Below are 14,656 nucleotides of genomic sequence, written 5' to 3'. Positions count from 1 at the left end.
TTTAAAGTTCTTGTCACGAAGCATCACAGAATGTCCTACAGAAAGAAAAGCAAAAATGTGAAAGTACAGAAATGCAGACCTATTTACTGTAGCTTTCTTTGCATCCCCTTCCCCCAACTCTTGTTCCTGAAGTTTTCAGCAGGAAGCTTTTCAGCAGTTGAGGGAAATATTTAGATTTACTTTTAGGAGAAGCAATTTGAACATGAAAAAAATGTGGAGTGAAATTTATATAAGCACCTTATTATATCTTTCAGAAACACTCTAAGACCTTTGATGGAAAATTACTTGTTTTCACTTGTGAAACACAGCAAACATTTTACACATCTTAGGCAGTATCTAAAGAACTTGCAACTGACTTTTATTGCCAATATACCAGTTGGTGTGATCTTCCAGGAGGTTGCCTCCTAATTGGCCAAACACCTTCCAATTACGAGAACAGTAGGCATGTTCCTGTGTCTGCAGCTTTAGAAGAATGGCAGCCCTATTGGCAGATGTAGTTGTTGCCTGTGTAGGAGGGGACCACATACCCAGACCACTGGTATGGAGGAGCAACTTTGCAACAGTTTGGCCTGAGGGTATGTCTACGTTGCAGCACAAACAGTGGTGACTTGGGAATGTGTTGCTGTCACCAATCCTTTTTCTATGCTGAGTCTAAGGGTCTGTTTATTTAACACTGATGGAAGGTGCACCACCATTGTCTTAACGAAAGTCTTTCATAATATGTAGTTTAGGCGAAAGTGAGGACTGCAGATGCTGGAGATCAGCATCAAGATTAGAGTGTTGCTGGAGAAGCACAGCAGGTCAGGCAGCATCTGAGGATGCTGCCTGACCTGCTAATATGCAGTTTATTGCATTATAACAATAAGTACAAGATACATTGACCAGTTAGTCCAAGGATGACACCTCTGTCTCCATCAGAACCTTGTATTAGTTTGCTTTCTTTCCAGCAAAAATGTGTGAAACTATGACAATCTGTGACATCATCAGACTGGGTGAAATGTAATGCAACTTGAACATTAAATTTTCCCTACTATTATCGTTAAGGGAGCTATGCAGCAAGCTCGGTATTTCTTGATGCTTCTACCCAACCTCATGATCCTCTGTTTTTGGTTGAGAGGCAAATGCTGTTCAGAAAAATGGAATAATTCCTTGTTCATCTCCAAACTATGCAACACTTTAAAAAAAATATTCAACTTAACCACTGAAATAGGCAGAAGGACCTTTGATTTAATGTATTACCTAAAGCATTCCCTTGAACATTTCAGGATTAAGCATTACAGCATGAGTCAAACTTGCACATGCACATCATTCCTTCAAGGGATTAGTGGGGGCCCCTTTGAAAAAGCAAGTATTTGATTATTTTAAAGGATTCTGTTACATCTGTTACTTTCGATGCAAGTGGGGAAGTATCCTGAGCGGGCAAGTTGGCAGTGTTGAGAAAATGCTGGGTCATTGGTGTTGGGAATTGGGGTGGGTGAGGGAAGACGTGCAGGCAGGCAAATGCTGGACAAGGGCTTTGCTTGGGGTGAGTCCAGTAGCAGAATTAGAGTGGGTATGATGTAGCAGAGAGAAGATAGTAAGACTTAAGTGGAGTGGAGAAGATCATTGACCATCTTCCTACAATGCTGGGCATTTTACCTGATGGCTAGGACTATGGGCATCTTCAGACCATGCTGGCATGCCCGTGTAATCTAGTGTTATGGTCACCACTCCTAGTCCTGAAGAAGAGGACGTCCTGTCTTTGCACTACCTCATCCAGCAGAACTTCTAAGATTCTGCCTGTAAATTGAGATTTCAGTTTCCCAATATCTGCCATGTCAGTGGCAAATGGTGTAGGGCAGTTCCTGAGTGACAGTATTTGTCTGGATGCACAACTTAAGTTTAGAGAAGACATGGTCACACAGGATGCTAGTGAACTCCTGTGTATCGGCTGATTGGAGAGTTGTTTCCAGAACAGTATGTGAAAAGATGGGGCCAGAATTGGATGTGAAATTAATAGGCCTTATGGCAGCATTCCCTCCAAAAGTCTCAATGCGACTTCGACTTAGCCAAAACAAAATGTAAATTCAATCCATGATTTGTAGAGAAGCATGAAAAATTCCATTCCCTATTATAGATGTATTCAAATCCTTAAAGGGAAGTAATAAGGCTGGTCAATTTCAAACAATGCCTTGGATGCAATGAACCTATCTGGCTCAAATGTTTGATCACCAAGTTTGTCACTGAAGCTAACTTGTCTCCAACTTATCTTTGCCAGATCTGTCATCTTGGAGCTGCTTTGATCCCAGAAAGACTATCAGATTTCCCATTCCTGCAAGGAATAATAGTCATGAGTCGCTAATAGAACTAACAAGCATGTGTTTCAGCTCTCAGTAATAAATCTGCAGTTACTAGGAATTCCACCTGCTGGCATGTTGAGCAACTTAACTAATCACTAACGTATGTGTACATTCATAACATTGTTCTGACCAGAGATTATACTCTAGTGATGGGGAATTCTATTGTAATGCCCAAATGGCAGCAATAGAGATATTCTAAGTTTTTTGCTGTTAAGAAGTTATATATTTCATGTACATTCTTTCTTAAAAAAAAGGACGCTTGCCATGTATTAAAATGAAAGTTATCAAACACAGAAAGAGCAAGTACACTACTTCCCGGGATGTCCAGTAATTATCAGAACAAAGGTCAGCTCATCAACTTTTGGACTGCAACACTCCTTACATTATGTGAACATTGCAGCCAAGAGAACACAAATGGTTAGTAGATGTCGTGCTACCTCAGGCAGTTCTGGACAAAGGAGACTATCAAATCCCATTCAGTGACTTCATGCAAATTATTTCATAGTAATTTGCTATAAAATTCAATGTTTTATAACAAAGGAAAATCAAATTCAACTTATTAGCTTAGTGCCTTACTTAAGTGATATTAATTGATATTAATTAACTGACTCCCATTCTGATATATCTTGGTAGATTTGTCTTTTATTCATCAGTCTGTTTGAAACAACAGAAGAGAAAGTAGCTCCACACTTGCTAAATACCTGCCTCTGATCACAATATTTCTGAAAAGTCTGATTTTTTGAAAGAAACCTGTGCTTCAGCAGAGGAGTGAACCAATTCCTAGTTTACAAGTGTTACACAGTCACAAGCAGTCCAACTGATTCAGAGCCTGTACATGGATAATTCTAAACACAGCAAATTGGTAGAATTTTACCTGGACATTGATTTCCAGGTATTTATTTCATGAGAACTAATTCTGATGGTTTTGATCTTAAGCAATTTGCCACTTGTAACTCCTCTTTTTTTCCTTTTTTCTTCCTTGCATGATTCTGTGTGTAAATGTGTATCGCAAACCAGTCTACTAGGTTTTAAATGCAATAATAAACACTGCTTTGTAACAACCCTAAAGATTTTTTGTGAATCATTTTAAATAGCTCTTCACAAGGGATGTTTATTTAAGAAACCATCTTTTCAAAGAGAAAAGAAAATAAGAAACAAAAATAAAAAAATACACTGTTACACATGAAAGAAGAAAACAGTAAGAGTAATTCAGTTAATCTCTCCCTCTTGTCTATTACACTCAATTAGAGGTGTAAAGTTTCAACATCATCTGGTTTCTCAGAAACTCTTAGCATTCACCTGTACCTGTGTTTTGGTTTTTGCCGCTGTTTACCTATTATTTACTTATCTATGCTATTTAACTCTGTGATCTGCCTGTATTGTTCACAAGACAAAAGCTTTTCACTGTGCCTTGGTGCATGTGACAATAAATTCAATTCAATTCAATGCAATCCTTTACTTACCCTATAGTTGATGGATATCTACAATAGAAAGTGAGCATGCTGGAAGCATTTAGAGATAAATCAGAATCTGTGGGGAGGCAAGTAACTTGATATCTCTGGTATAGGACGTTTATCCACTGGAACATTGCCAATCACTTGTTTGACATTTACATGCATTGTCCTCAAACTAGTTCTCCAGGTTATGATGCTGGTGCTGATTTTGCATGTCTGTTTTCTCATCAGTTTGGTGATGGACACCTGCCTTTAAAGTTAAAAAACACCTCCACTGAGTAGATTGGAACATGTCAACTAACTTGATGTTCACATTATCCAGTCCAAATCAATGTACCTGTTTTACAGGATGTTGGTTGCTTAATTAAAGTCCTTGTGAGTGACTTTGATAAACTGACTTCCATTCTGTAAAACTGAATAGCAGGATAGTATAAGTTGAAAGCTTACTTCCAGCAACTGTTTCCTACTTTTGATACAAATGCACTTGACAGCTTGATTCCGGAACTTGCACATGAGCTAGAGGAAGCCTGGTTATTGCATGCACAAGAGTTTTGAACTTTATTTTTATTTTTAAGAATTAATGTATTGTGTATTGCTATATTAGTTTGAAAATTGAATAAACTTTAAGATAACAGATTAGGTTTATTTCATATCAACATTGGTCATGTTGCTGTGTGAATGAGATTACCACGGGATGAGGTAAAGATAACTGCTATAACAATGAGATGACCCAGACATTTTGATGCTAATTGACAAATCTCGCGGATAAGTGTTAATCTGTAAATAAAACAGATGCTATAGCAACAAAATATTTGTAATGACCAGTAGAAATCATGTTATAGGAATGAGGATGCCCAGATATTGTAGGATGATCTGAACTCTTATTAGAACGGTCTGTACTAAAATGACAATGGCTATTTATTTTGTGTTTTTTTCCCCTTTCAAGGCTTTCCCAACCATCAATAAATTTGTTACAAGATAAAATATAAAAATAGTTAACTTTCTTTAGCCACACTAGATCCAGATTATTGGTGCTAGGTTCTCCTGTTAGTGTCTGCAATAGGCATAATCTATGCTGATCCCTGTTTAATGTAAATCTCAATGAAGATCCTGTCTAGTTGCAGTTAGAATCTCATTTTGCCTGAATTGCACCTGTACAAAAACAGTGGGACAAGTGAATATCAAAGGAAGAGGGAAACAGATAACAATTCTGAGGCCTGTGCTACTGAAGACAAATGCACATCCGTATGACTTTGGGCATTGCTGACAATTATGACCTTGCACCACAGGGACATGTGGACTAACATGACACAGGAACAGTAAGAAGAATCAGCTTTCCAACTCTCCTGAGATAAACCTTTGCAAAGATCATTAGGCAGTGTGTTTCTGTTGCTGAGCTTGATAACCCCAGGTTGATAAAACAACACCCTGCTGTTGTCAGTTTTGCACTGTACCAGGAATATTTTCTTTGCATGTATTTTGGTGGTAGTCCTTCTTTTAATCCTGCCCTTCTCCAAGTGATGCATTCATTCCCTAAGTATTCTGTTAATCATAAATGACTTGATCTTTGTACCAACTATTTCTACAATTTTTTTTATTTGTCAGAGGGCTGCTTCTACAGGAAAATGACCGGTTCTCAGAGGCCTTACATTACTATAAATTGGCAATTGGTAGCAGGCCTACCCTGGCATGTAAGTAACCACCTATCGCTGTTGAAAACATTAACAGACTTTTGCATTTGAAAATAGCTAATGAGCTGTATTGTTTAACAAAACAACCACACTATCCAGATCTAGGGCATTAATTTAAAACAAACCAAATGTAAGTTGGTCAACACTCATTATGATGAACCAATTAATGTGTCAGTATTGTAATTTATGGTTATTCCTCTTTGCAGTAATAGCGATGAAAGCTTGATTTCACAACAGTGATGAAAGCCTGATTTTGCTCCAGTTTCTGCTCTTGTAGCTGAAAATAGTTTTTGCTGTCAATTTTTTTTATATATGGGAATAGTTCTGGTGTTCCAATTTTCTGATTTTTAACTCTTTCATGTTTTCCTGCTGAAAATCCACACAGCACTCAAAACAACGCAAGGCCAGGCAGAAACCACATTTTAAATGGAGAGGCTTAATTATTTTAAGATATTTATTCCATCTGATGGTTAATAGCACAGGGTGCGTTGTACACCAGTTGGTTGTGCCACACCTCTCAGTGCAGTGAAGAGCTTGAGCCATGAACATTACAGAAGCAAGACTTCCCTAGAAAGAGGATAGTAGCTTTGGTAAATCCAGGAATTAGATTAGTTACCCATCTGTTTTGGGAAACAGCAGTTGTTAGATGTACATAAGCACAAGATAATAATGTAAATATTTTCCCAGTCTTAAACATGATTTGTAAATCAGGTCTGCAGGTTGCCCAGTCTTTTCAGATGTTCAACATAATTCTGAGTGCTCCAATAATTGAGCCTTTTAATTTGCCTTTTATGTGTACATTGATATTCTCGTAATCAATGGTACCTTTGCCAATGCTTGGTAAAAGAAATTCCAAACTTTAGTGAAAAATGTCAATTGATATGCGCAAGCATAGAGAACAGAATGTTTTTGCTCAATTAACATTTCTGACAGTTATTTACTCCTTTTCTTGCAGCTGCCTATCTGAACACTGGGATTATTTTAATGAACCAGGGCAAGTTAGAAGAAGCCAAGAGAACCTTTGTTATATGTGCTGACATCTCAGACGAAAATCTCAAAGACCCTCATACCCACAGGAGTTCAGTAACGAGCTGCTTATACAACTTAGGCAAACTCCTACATGAACAAGGACAGCATGAGGTAGGAATAGATTAAAAGTACAATGGTAACAGTGAACATGTAAAGTATGTTCCAAGAGGAGCAGGCCATTCAATCATTCAAGACTATTCAATCATTGAAGAAGAAAATGGCTGAATTATGTGTGGAATATTATAGGTCCCTGACTGATATGGTCTATAGTGAGGAATCTGGGAGAATCACATGAAATGTCCAGTGAGGTCTTTCTCAATGTCGGGATAACTAGCTGTATTTTATGACTAAGTTACAGAAGTCGTGTGGAGATTCTTGCTGGGAAACAGTGAGATACCTATTAACAGGGATTATTGCTTGTTATTGGCCTCATTAACTGCACATCTTGCCTCATTAATATGTAGCTTCCTATCATACCACTTGCAGCAAGGAAAACAGATGCTGAGAACTCCTGAGATGAAAATCAAAGCGGGACACCAAGCATTTTCAGCTTGCTGCTTGCTCCGCCATCTTGGATACCCAGCACCGACAGATCAGGGCACGCTTCAGGGCTGCAATCACCCCACGTTCTTGGAAGCTGGCAATCAACACATGCCAGCCTCTGTAATACCTTCCCAATTCACTTGCCAAATGCTTCAGCATTTGAAAGTTGTGCAATACAACTGCAAGAACATTTCACATGCAGGGGCAAATATCGGTCTGCCCTACCATCCGTTCTGGCACTTTCTGCCTTCTTAGGAGCCTTCTGGAAAAAGAGAAAAGAGAAGGATTGAATCTGCTAAGAATGGGTGGCACAGCTGCTAGTACTAGTGTTGATCTGGGAAAGGTGTTAAGGTGTCCTGAGCAAGTGAATAGACATTGCAGTGACCATTCAGGGTTAGGAGAGCAGGGTGTTGGCTGGGTGAGAATGAATGAGGGAACAGTTGGCATATAATGGTCAGAAGCAAAAAGGGGACATGAGATAGCTTTGGCAAAAAGGGGTAAAGATAATCCAAAAGGTTTTTATAAATACAATAAAGACAAAAGAGTAACTAGGGAGAGAATAGGGCCTCTCAAAGATCAGCAAGGCAGCTGATGTATGGAACCACAGGAGATGGGGGAGATATTAAATGAGTATTTTGCAACAATGTTTACTATGGAGAAGGACATGGAAGATATAGAACATGGGGAAATAGATGATGACATCTTGAAAAATGTCCATGTTATAGAGGAGGAGGTGCTGGATGTCTTCAATTGCATAAAAGTGGATAAATCACCAGGACCTGATTAGGTGTACCCTTGAACTCTGTGAGAAGCTCCATTTCACCATCCTATTTTGGATCCTTTAGGTACCTGCCTGTAAAGCAAGTTACCAATTTCCCCTTAACTGCCAAGTCTGGGGAAAAGTCATGGACTTTGCAGAGCAACTTTGGGCTGACAGTGCTTGCCTGGGTCCACAGGATGGCGTAAATGCAAGTGATATTGGTCCACTCAAGGATAGCTGAGCAGTGACGAGTTCTTCTGCTTATGGCGAATGGCTTAGTATCAGTCAAGAGGGACGCCATAGGGGTGGGTTCTTGGATAAGGAACACGCTTGGGCCAATAACATAAGAAAACTTCAGAGGCCTAACTGAGAAAGACTCATGATGATACTTAATGAATTGTACACTTAGACAAAAAAACATAAAATTCAGCCTTATATTTTAATTTTATCATTACCTGAAATATTTAAATATATCACTCAAACTCACACACAGGGTGGAATTTTCAGCATCTTGAGGGCGTCCGCTTGAAGGTAGAAATGGCATTTAATTAAGCAGTGTGATGGCCTACACAAACCTTAACACCACCAGACTTAGCTCTGAGCAAGAAGGCCCATGGTCAAAATTTTCACTCCACTGTCAATTAAGACTCTTAAATTGCTAATCAGGAACCATTTGAGGACCTCGGCCCACATTGCAAGGACCCACGCTGCTTGAGATGGGCATGTCAACATGCTGTCTTCCTGGTAGCTGCTACCCTGTGGCTAGCTTATCACATTGTATAAGGGGTGACTATCCTTGAACAAATACACTCAGTTCCTGATTGAGGGACTAGACATTGGGTAGGATGCCAACTGGAAATTATATGCCAGCCCCCTGTTTCCAGTCATTCTGACCCCTCTCTTCTTGACTCCCAACTTGAGAAATCTGATTCCTCCCTACTTTTGGTATCATTTACTTTGTCCTGTGTCCTTGGTGATCCTAGGAATCTGATAGATACAGCCACAGCTTCCTCCATGATGTTGCTGAGTGCAAAGTGTGCCTGACTTCTCTTTTGGCGGGTATCGCAGGGCAGGGCTTTCACTCCCTGAATAGCCACTGGTGGCCTTCCTTGGGAGATGTAGAGAAAATCTGGGATTCAGGGAGAGCTTGCCAATTGGCTACAAAGTTGGCTTGACATTAGGAGACAGAAGCTGGTGGTGGAATGTTGTTTTTTTCAGACTGGAAGCCTGCAGCAGGTGGTGTTCTGCAGGGATCGGTGTGGGTCCATTGTTGTTTGTCATTCATATAAATGATTTGGATGAGAATATAGGAAGAAATGCTAGTAATTTCGTGGATGACACCACAACTGATGGTATAGTCGCCATGAGGAAAGTTATCTAAGATTGCAAAAGGATTTTGATCAATTTGACCAATAGGACAAGGAGTGCAGATGGACTTTAATTTAGATGAATATGAGGTGTTGCAATTTGGTAAGACAAGCAAGAGCAGGACTTGCACAGTAAATGTAGGGCTCTAAGGAGTGTTGCAGAACAGAGAGACCTTGTGATTGAGGTACATAGTTCATTAAAAGTTGTGTCACAGCTCAACACAGCTAGACAGAAGCTGTTTGGAATGCTTGCCTTAATTTCTCAGACTGTGGAGTTTAGGAGTTGGGATACAGGATGTTGCTGAGGCCACTTTTAGAGTACTGTGTATACCTCTGGTCGCCCTGCTATAGGAAGAATATTATTCAATTAGAAAAGATGCAGAAAATATTTACAAATTTGTTACCAGGATTGGAGGGTTTGAGTAATAAGGAGAGACTGGATAAACTGGGACTTTTTTCACTGGAGCATAGGTTGTTGAGGGATGACCTTATAGAGGTTTATAAAATCATGAGGGGCAGAGATAAGGTGAAAACAAGGTGTTCTTTTCCCCTGAGGTGAAGGGATTCAAAACTAGAGGGGGTAATTCTAAGGTGACAGGAGAAAGATTTGAAAGGGACCTGAGGGGTGACTTTTTCACACAAATATCACATAGAGGGTGGTTCATATGTGGAATGAACTGCAAGAGGAAGCGGTAGATGCATGTGCAGTTACAATATTTAAGAGACATTTGGAATGGAAAAGGTTTAGAAGGATATGGGCCAGACAAATGGGATTAATTTAGTTTGAGAATCTTGGTTGGCATGGGTGAGTTGGACTGAAGGGTCTGTTTCTGCACTGTATGATGCTATGACTCCATGGGCTTTGTAGCCAGGACTCAAGATCCCCAACATTTCAATAAGATTTTGGCCCATAATTGGCACAATTAATCTTTTTTAATCACATGCTAGATATCAGTTTGAAATCCAGGTTCATATGGTCCAATTGCAAAATATTAAAGCACCACAGCTTTAAAAATGATAAAATATTTATTAATATGAAGATTTTATATTTTCAATTTAGATAAGGAGCCAATAGTATTCATAAAACATTCTCATGAAATAAATTTTGTTTCCTAAGTGATATAACCAATTACCAATTTTTTGGCCTGAAGTCTGACACCAAAATTCATGGTACAGCATGGAATGTGCATGGAGGAATATGTCTGATATTTGTCTAGAGCAGACCTTTTGATGGTGAATGCCACAAAAAGTTATTGAAGATGTATAGCTTACTGGCAATCTTTCTGGATGTTACAGAGATCATCCCCTCTCAACCCAAAAAAACAAATTGCTGTCATAACTTGCTCAAGTCAGCATTAAAGTTGCAACTTGGCTGATTAGCCTGACCTTTCACCTATTCCAAGATTGTTAAAGTAACTATGTAATTCGATATCAATGGAATGGTTACTCGTGTATGATTATTCCAATACTTTGGATGGAGATTTAACAAGGAGAGCAAGCTAATAAATTAAAAAAAAGAGTGCCAGGATTTATGCAGATGGTTAACTTCCAAATGTTATGTGTCACATTAACTATTGAGCGATTTTCTTTCTACTCTAACATTTTCAATAATGTAAATGTATTAAAGAATTTTACTTGTTGGGTGGGCATTGATTTTTATATTAGACACAGAACTCTGCTATGCTTGAGAAAAATAGCTGGCAGCTAGCAGTACAACTTTGTTCTACTGGCTTGCACTGATTAAAGCAAATATCTGTCTCAAACTGGTATCTCTTGCGCCTTGTTCTCCTGTGTTATGCAATGTCTGTCTCCTGTGTTGCAGCAGGATCCAATTCCTGAGCTTATCTGGATTATCCTGCATAAATATCTTTAAGCAATCAATCAAAAATTAAATACACAGTTAAGGAAGCAGTGGATAAAGTTTCAGTGCCTTTACTGAAGGTATCACTACACAGCATTTCAACTGAGAAGTGATAGTTACATGCTGACAAAAATTATTGGGGGGGTGGGGTGGGAAGGTTCATCATTGTAAAAGGGGTCCAATTGGTCCATCATCTCACTTCAGAAGCAATCTTTCTTAGTTGCACACCCTGGCTCTTTAAGCAATGCTTTGTTAGTTCCTTATCATCAAGTATCATCCAATTTCATTTTAAAATTATTTATGGAATGAGCTTCCACACTTTTTCAGTTAGAATGCTCTTGTTCTTTTGCCAATGATTTCAAAAACCTGGAGACTGCACAGATCTTAACTGATGGGTGACACCAGGCCCCATTTTTGAGAGCTTTTGCTGATAGGGAAAGGATGTTAGGGCACAGTTCACGTATCAATAAATTTGATCAGGGTCATTTGAATTCAGCGCTACATTCAAATAATCTTTGTCTTCACAAGGGCCTTAACTCGGAGTCACACAACTTTAGGGCAGCATCTGATTTACATCTTGGGTTGGTAGGCCCAACTTCATCCTACACTCTCCACCCTGGAGAAGAAATCAGGTCTGATGAGGCATTTTCTTCCAAAGCAGATACAGCAAGCTGGAATATTTTGTAGAATGCCAATCTATTAAACCTGTCAATGAGAGTTGAAAAAATCTTTCTTGCAGTAGCTGTTGTCATTGCATTATGGGACTGTTGCTCTACCATTAGTGTTTGGCTGATGTCCACAGCTTATAATCATTGCAGCAAAGGATATGGGAGTAGGAACTTCTAAGTTCATAGTTTAATTGACCAAAAGATATTATAAAAGGATTTGCTGCATTTGACAGGTGATGAGATGTAAGCAGTGAGGGCCTAAAAATTAGGGAAACAACTTTGATGAAGTCCCAGAGAATGAAACTGTGCACTTTAAACAGCCCACCTCCACCAACAGCAACCCCTGTGGCAATTTCTGATGTGTGTCTAGGATCAGCAGACCCAATTATACCCCTCACCTGCCACCTATGTGTCACAACCAGGACTGGTGAGAATCTTTCTCTCAAGGCAGGTGTGACAAACTGGGAGCATTCTTGAATTGTGCTACTTGTCACAGGACCAAAATTCTGCTCTTAAATTTGTGATGTCTGACTATTGATCCATTTGCCAGTGGGTATACTGTTCCTCTATCTCCTCCATCAATGCTTCTTTCAACTTTGAAGTCCTTGATTTCATTATCTCTTAAACTTCTCTGTACCAAGGAGAATAATCCAAACATGTTGTGCACAATTTTAAGCTCCAGGAAAGATGGTCAGAGAAAACATAAAGGAAGGAAAGTTTTGCAGAGAGGGTTTATCGGATTGTTATCAGGACTGATAAACTAGAGTTATGAAGAGTTGGAAAAGTTAAGATTGCTAATATGGAACCTTTCATGCAACAATGGCCTGATAGGAACTTAGTCTGCAATATTCACCTCAGGAATAACGCTAGCCCAGCGGCTTTTGCCTGCAGGCTCTTTCTGTGCAGAGGTGTATTGATTTCCAGTCAACTAAAACCCGTGAGCTGGACGGGATGCCAGTTAGGAGTTGGCAGCTTACTGCTTAAATTCAACTGAAATGTGAATTTCAAAATGATCCAGGTTTCCCAACTAATGACTTGGTGCTCATTGAGGACAAAATTAAAAATAATCTTTCAACACTCCTGATAATTCATCATTTCCCATTTGAGTAAATTCAGTATTCAAATCCTGGTTTAGGCATGAATCCATGATTCAAACATTATGCCTGACTATTAGGTGAATTTACAGCTTATAATTTTCAACTATCCCACCTGTCTCTAAGCTAACCTTTCACCCTCAATAAACTTGACTTGATCCAAATCTCCAATGTCGATATCTCAGCATGCTGTAGGTCCACCTACCCGTCACCACATGTGCTTGTTAACTTGTTTTTTGCTTCAGCAGCGTATTTAATTTAAAATGTTCGAGCTGTGTATTGTCTACATGGGCTTTCACCTTCTTCGTTCTGCAATCTGTTCCAGCTCTACAACAGTTAAAGAACACTGCATTCCTGAAAATCTGATCTTTTACACATTCACCAATTACTTCACTCCACCCATTGGCAGCTGGGCATTCAGCAGTCAATGGATCATAAAATCAGAAGCAATCAGAGCAGGAATAAGCCATCTGGTCCAACGAGCCTGCTCCACTTAACAATGAGATCATGGCAGGTCTTTATATGGCCATTGCTCCACTTTTCTGCCTCTTTCTCATAATCCATAACTCTCTCATGAAACAGCTATCTAACACAGTATTGAACATATTCAATGACCCAATCTCCGCTGCTGTCTGCGGAAGTGCATTCCAAAGATGAATGACTCTCTGAGAGAAGAAATCTAGGTCCTGAGATTTTATTCTGGCCCTAAACCTCTGTACCTCTCCATCTCACATCTGCCCAGTTATAATCCTTACGGGCAGTGAAAAACCAAACTAACCACATTTATTATTTTATTCCAAAATTACTAAGTTACCTTTAAGATTTCACTTTTTGTAAATTTTATCTTCACACAAATCAGCTCAAATGCAAATTACGCCTGAATTAATAAGCAAATATGATAACATTTCAAATAAAAAGCTAACTTTGACACAAAATAGTTGATGCAAAAAATGCACACTTTGCACACTGGTATCCCCTCTTCAGCTGACAGTATGACAGTACTTAGCTACATGGTTCCACGATATGCTGTTTCCGAGGGTAGGTCAAGAGTCTGTTTGATGACAATTTCCATCTTTAAATTTAATCTCTGATATTATCATCAGCAATGTGGCCTTTCCCTGGGTTCATGACAGTGGTGTAGCTTTCCAAAGTTGCTTTTCAACCAACTATTTGGTTAATGGTCTGGTCACTTCTGGAAAAACACCCAGCATTTTAGTGTCTTGTAGCTATACAAACAAATTTCCAGATTTTAGACCATTTTAGCCAGACTCACATGATACTTCCAATAGCTCCTGGCACTTCCAGGGAGGCAGTGGGATACTCTTAATGTTCTGGGGACATGGATTCAAATCCCACCATAACAGCTGGTCACAATTCAATTAAAAATCTGGAGTAAAACTCTAGCCCAACAGTAACTGTGTGATCGCTGTTCCTCATTGAGAAAAAAAAATTAGTTTGCTAATATTCTCTAGGGAAGGAAATCTACTGTTTTTTTTATCTGGTCTATATATAACTCTGAATCCACTGCAACATGGTTGCTTCTTAACTTGCCTCTGGGCAATTTATGATCGGTAAATATTTTGGCCTAGCCTGAGATGCCGATAGCCTATAAATGGCCTTTAAAAAGTCATGCCAAATAGAACAGAGGAAGGGTCACTCGACCTGAAACGATAACTCTGATTTCTGTTCTGTCTTCCTTTTTCCTTAACTGGGAATTCTTCCAGTATTGTGTTAGATAGATGTCTTTCATTGCATACAGCCTTTTCCCACAACTCTGCTTTCACCCCTTCTGTGGTTGCAGAACTACAAGAGGATCCTCTGTATTCTCATCAACTAACTCAGCTGCCTCA

At 39.2% G+C, this 14,656-nt stretch overlaps 1 protein-coding gene across 3 annotated transcripts in view; it reads left to right on the top strand.

Annotated features, from left to right (window-relative positions):
* LOC122559738 (protein O-mannosyl-transferase TMTC2) overlaps positions 1 to 14,656 on the top strand; it is a 181,199-nt gene that overhangs the window by 128,969 nt on the left and 37,574 nt on the right. For all 3 annotated transcript variants that reach the window (XM_043709687.2, XM_087997148.1, XM_087997149.1), the window contains exons 5-6: positions 5,399 to 5,484; positions 6,440 to 6,624. In XM_043709687.2, the coding sequence (XP_043565622.1) occupies positions 5,399 to 5,484; positions 6,440 to 6,624 (271 nt within the window). The remainder of the gene's footprint in view (positions 1 to 5,398; positions 5,485 to 6,439; positions 6,625 to 14,656) is intronic.

The sequence above is a fragment of the Chiloscyllium plagiosum genome, unplaced genomic scaffold (genome assembly GCF_037043375.1).
Source record: "Chiloscyllium plagiosum isolate Xiang-an unplaced genomic scaffold, Cpla_swu_hap1 HiC_scaffold_19, whole genome shotgun sequence".
NCBI lineage: Eukaryota > Metazoa > Chordata > Chondrichthyes > Orectolobiformes > Hemiscylliidae > Chiloscyllium > Chiloscyllium plagiosum.
The sequence above is the reverse complement of the archived record's forward strand: the minus strand, read 5'-3'. Positions and strand labels throughout refer to the sequence as shown.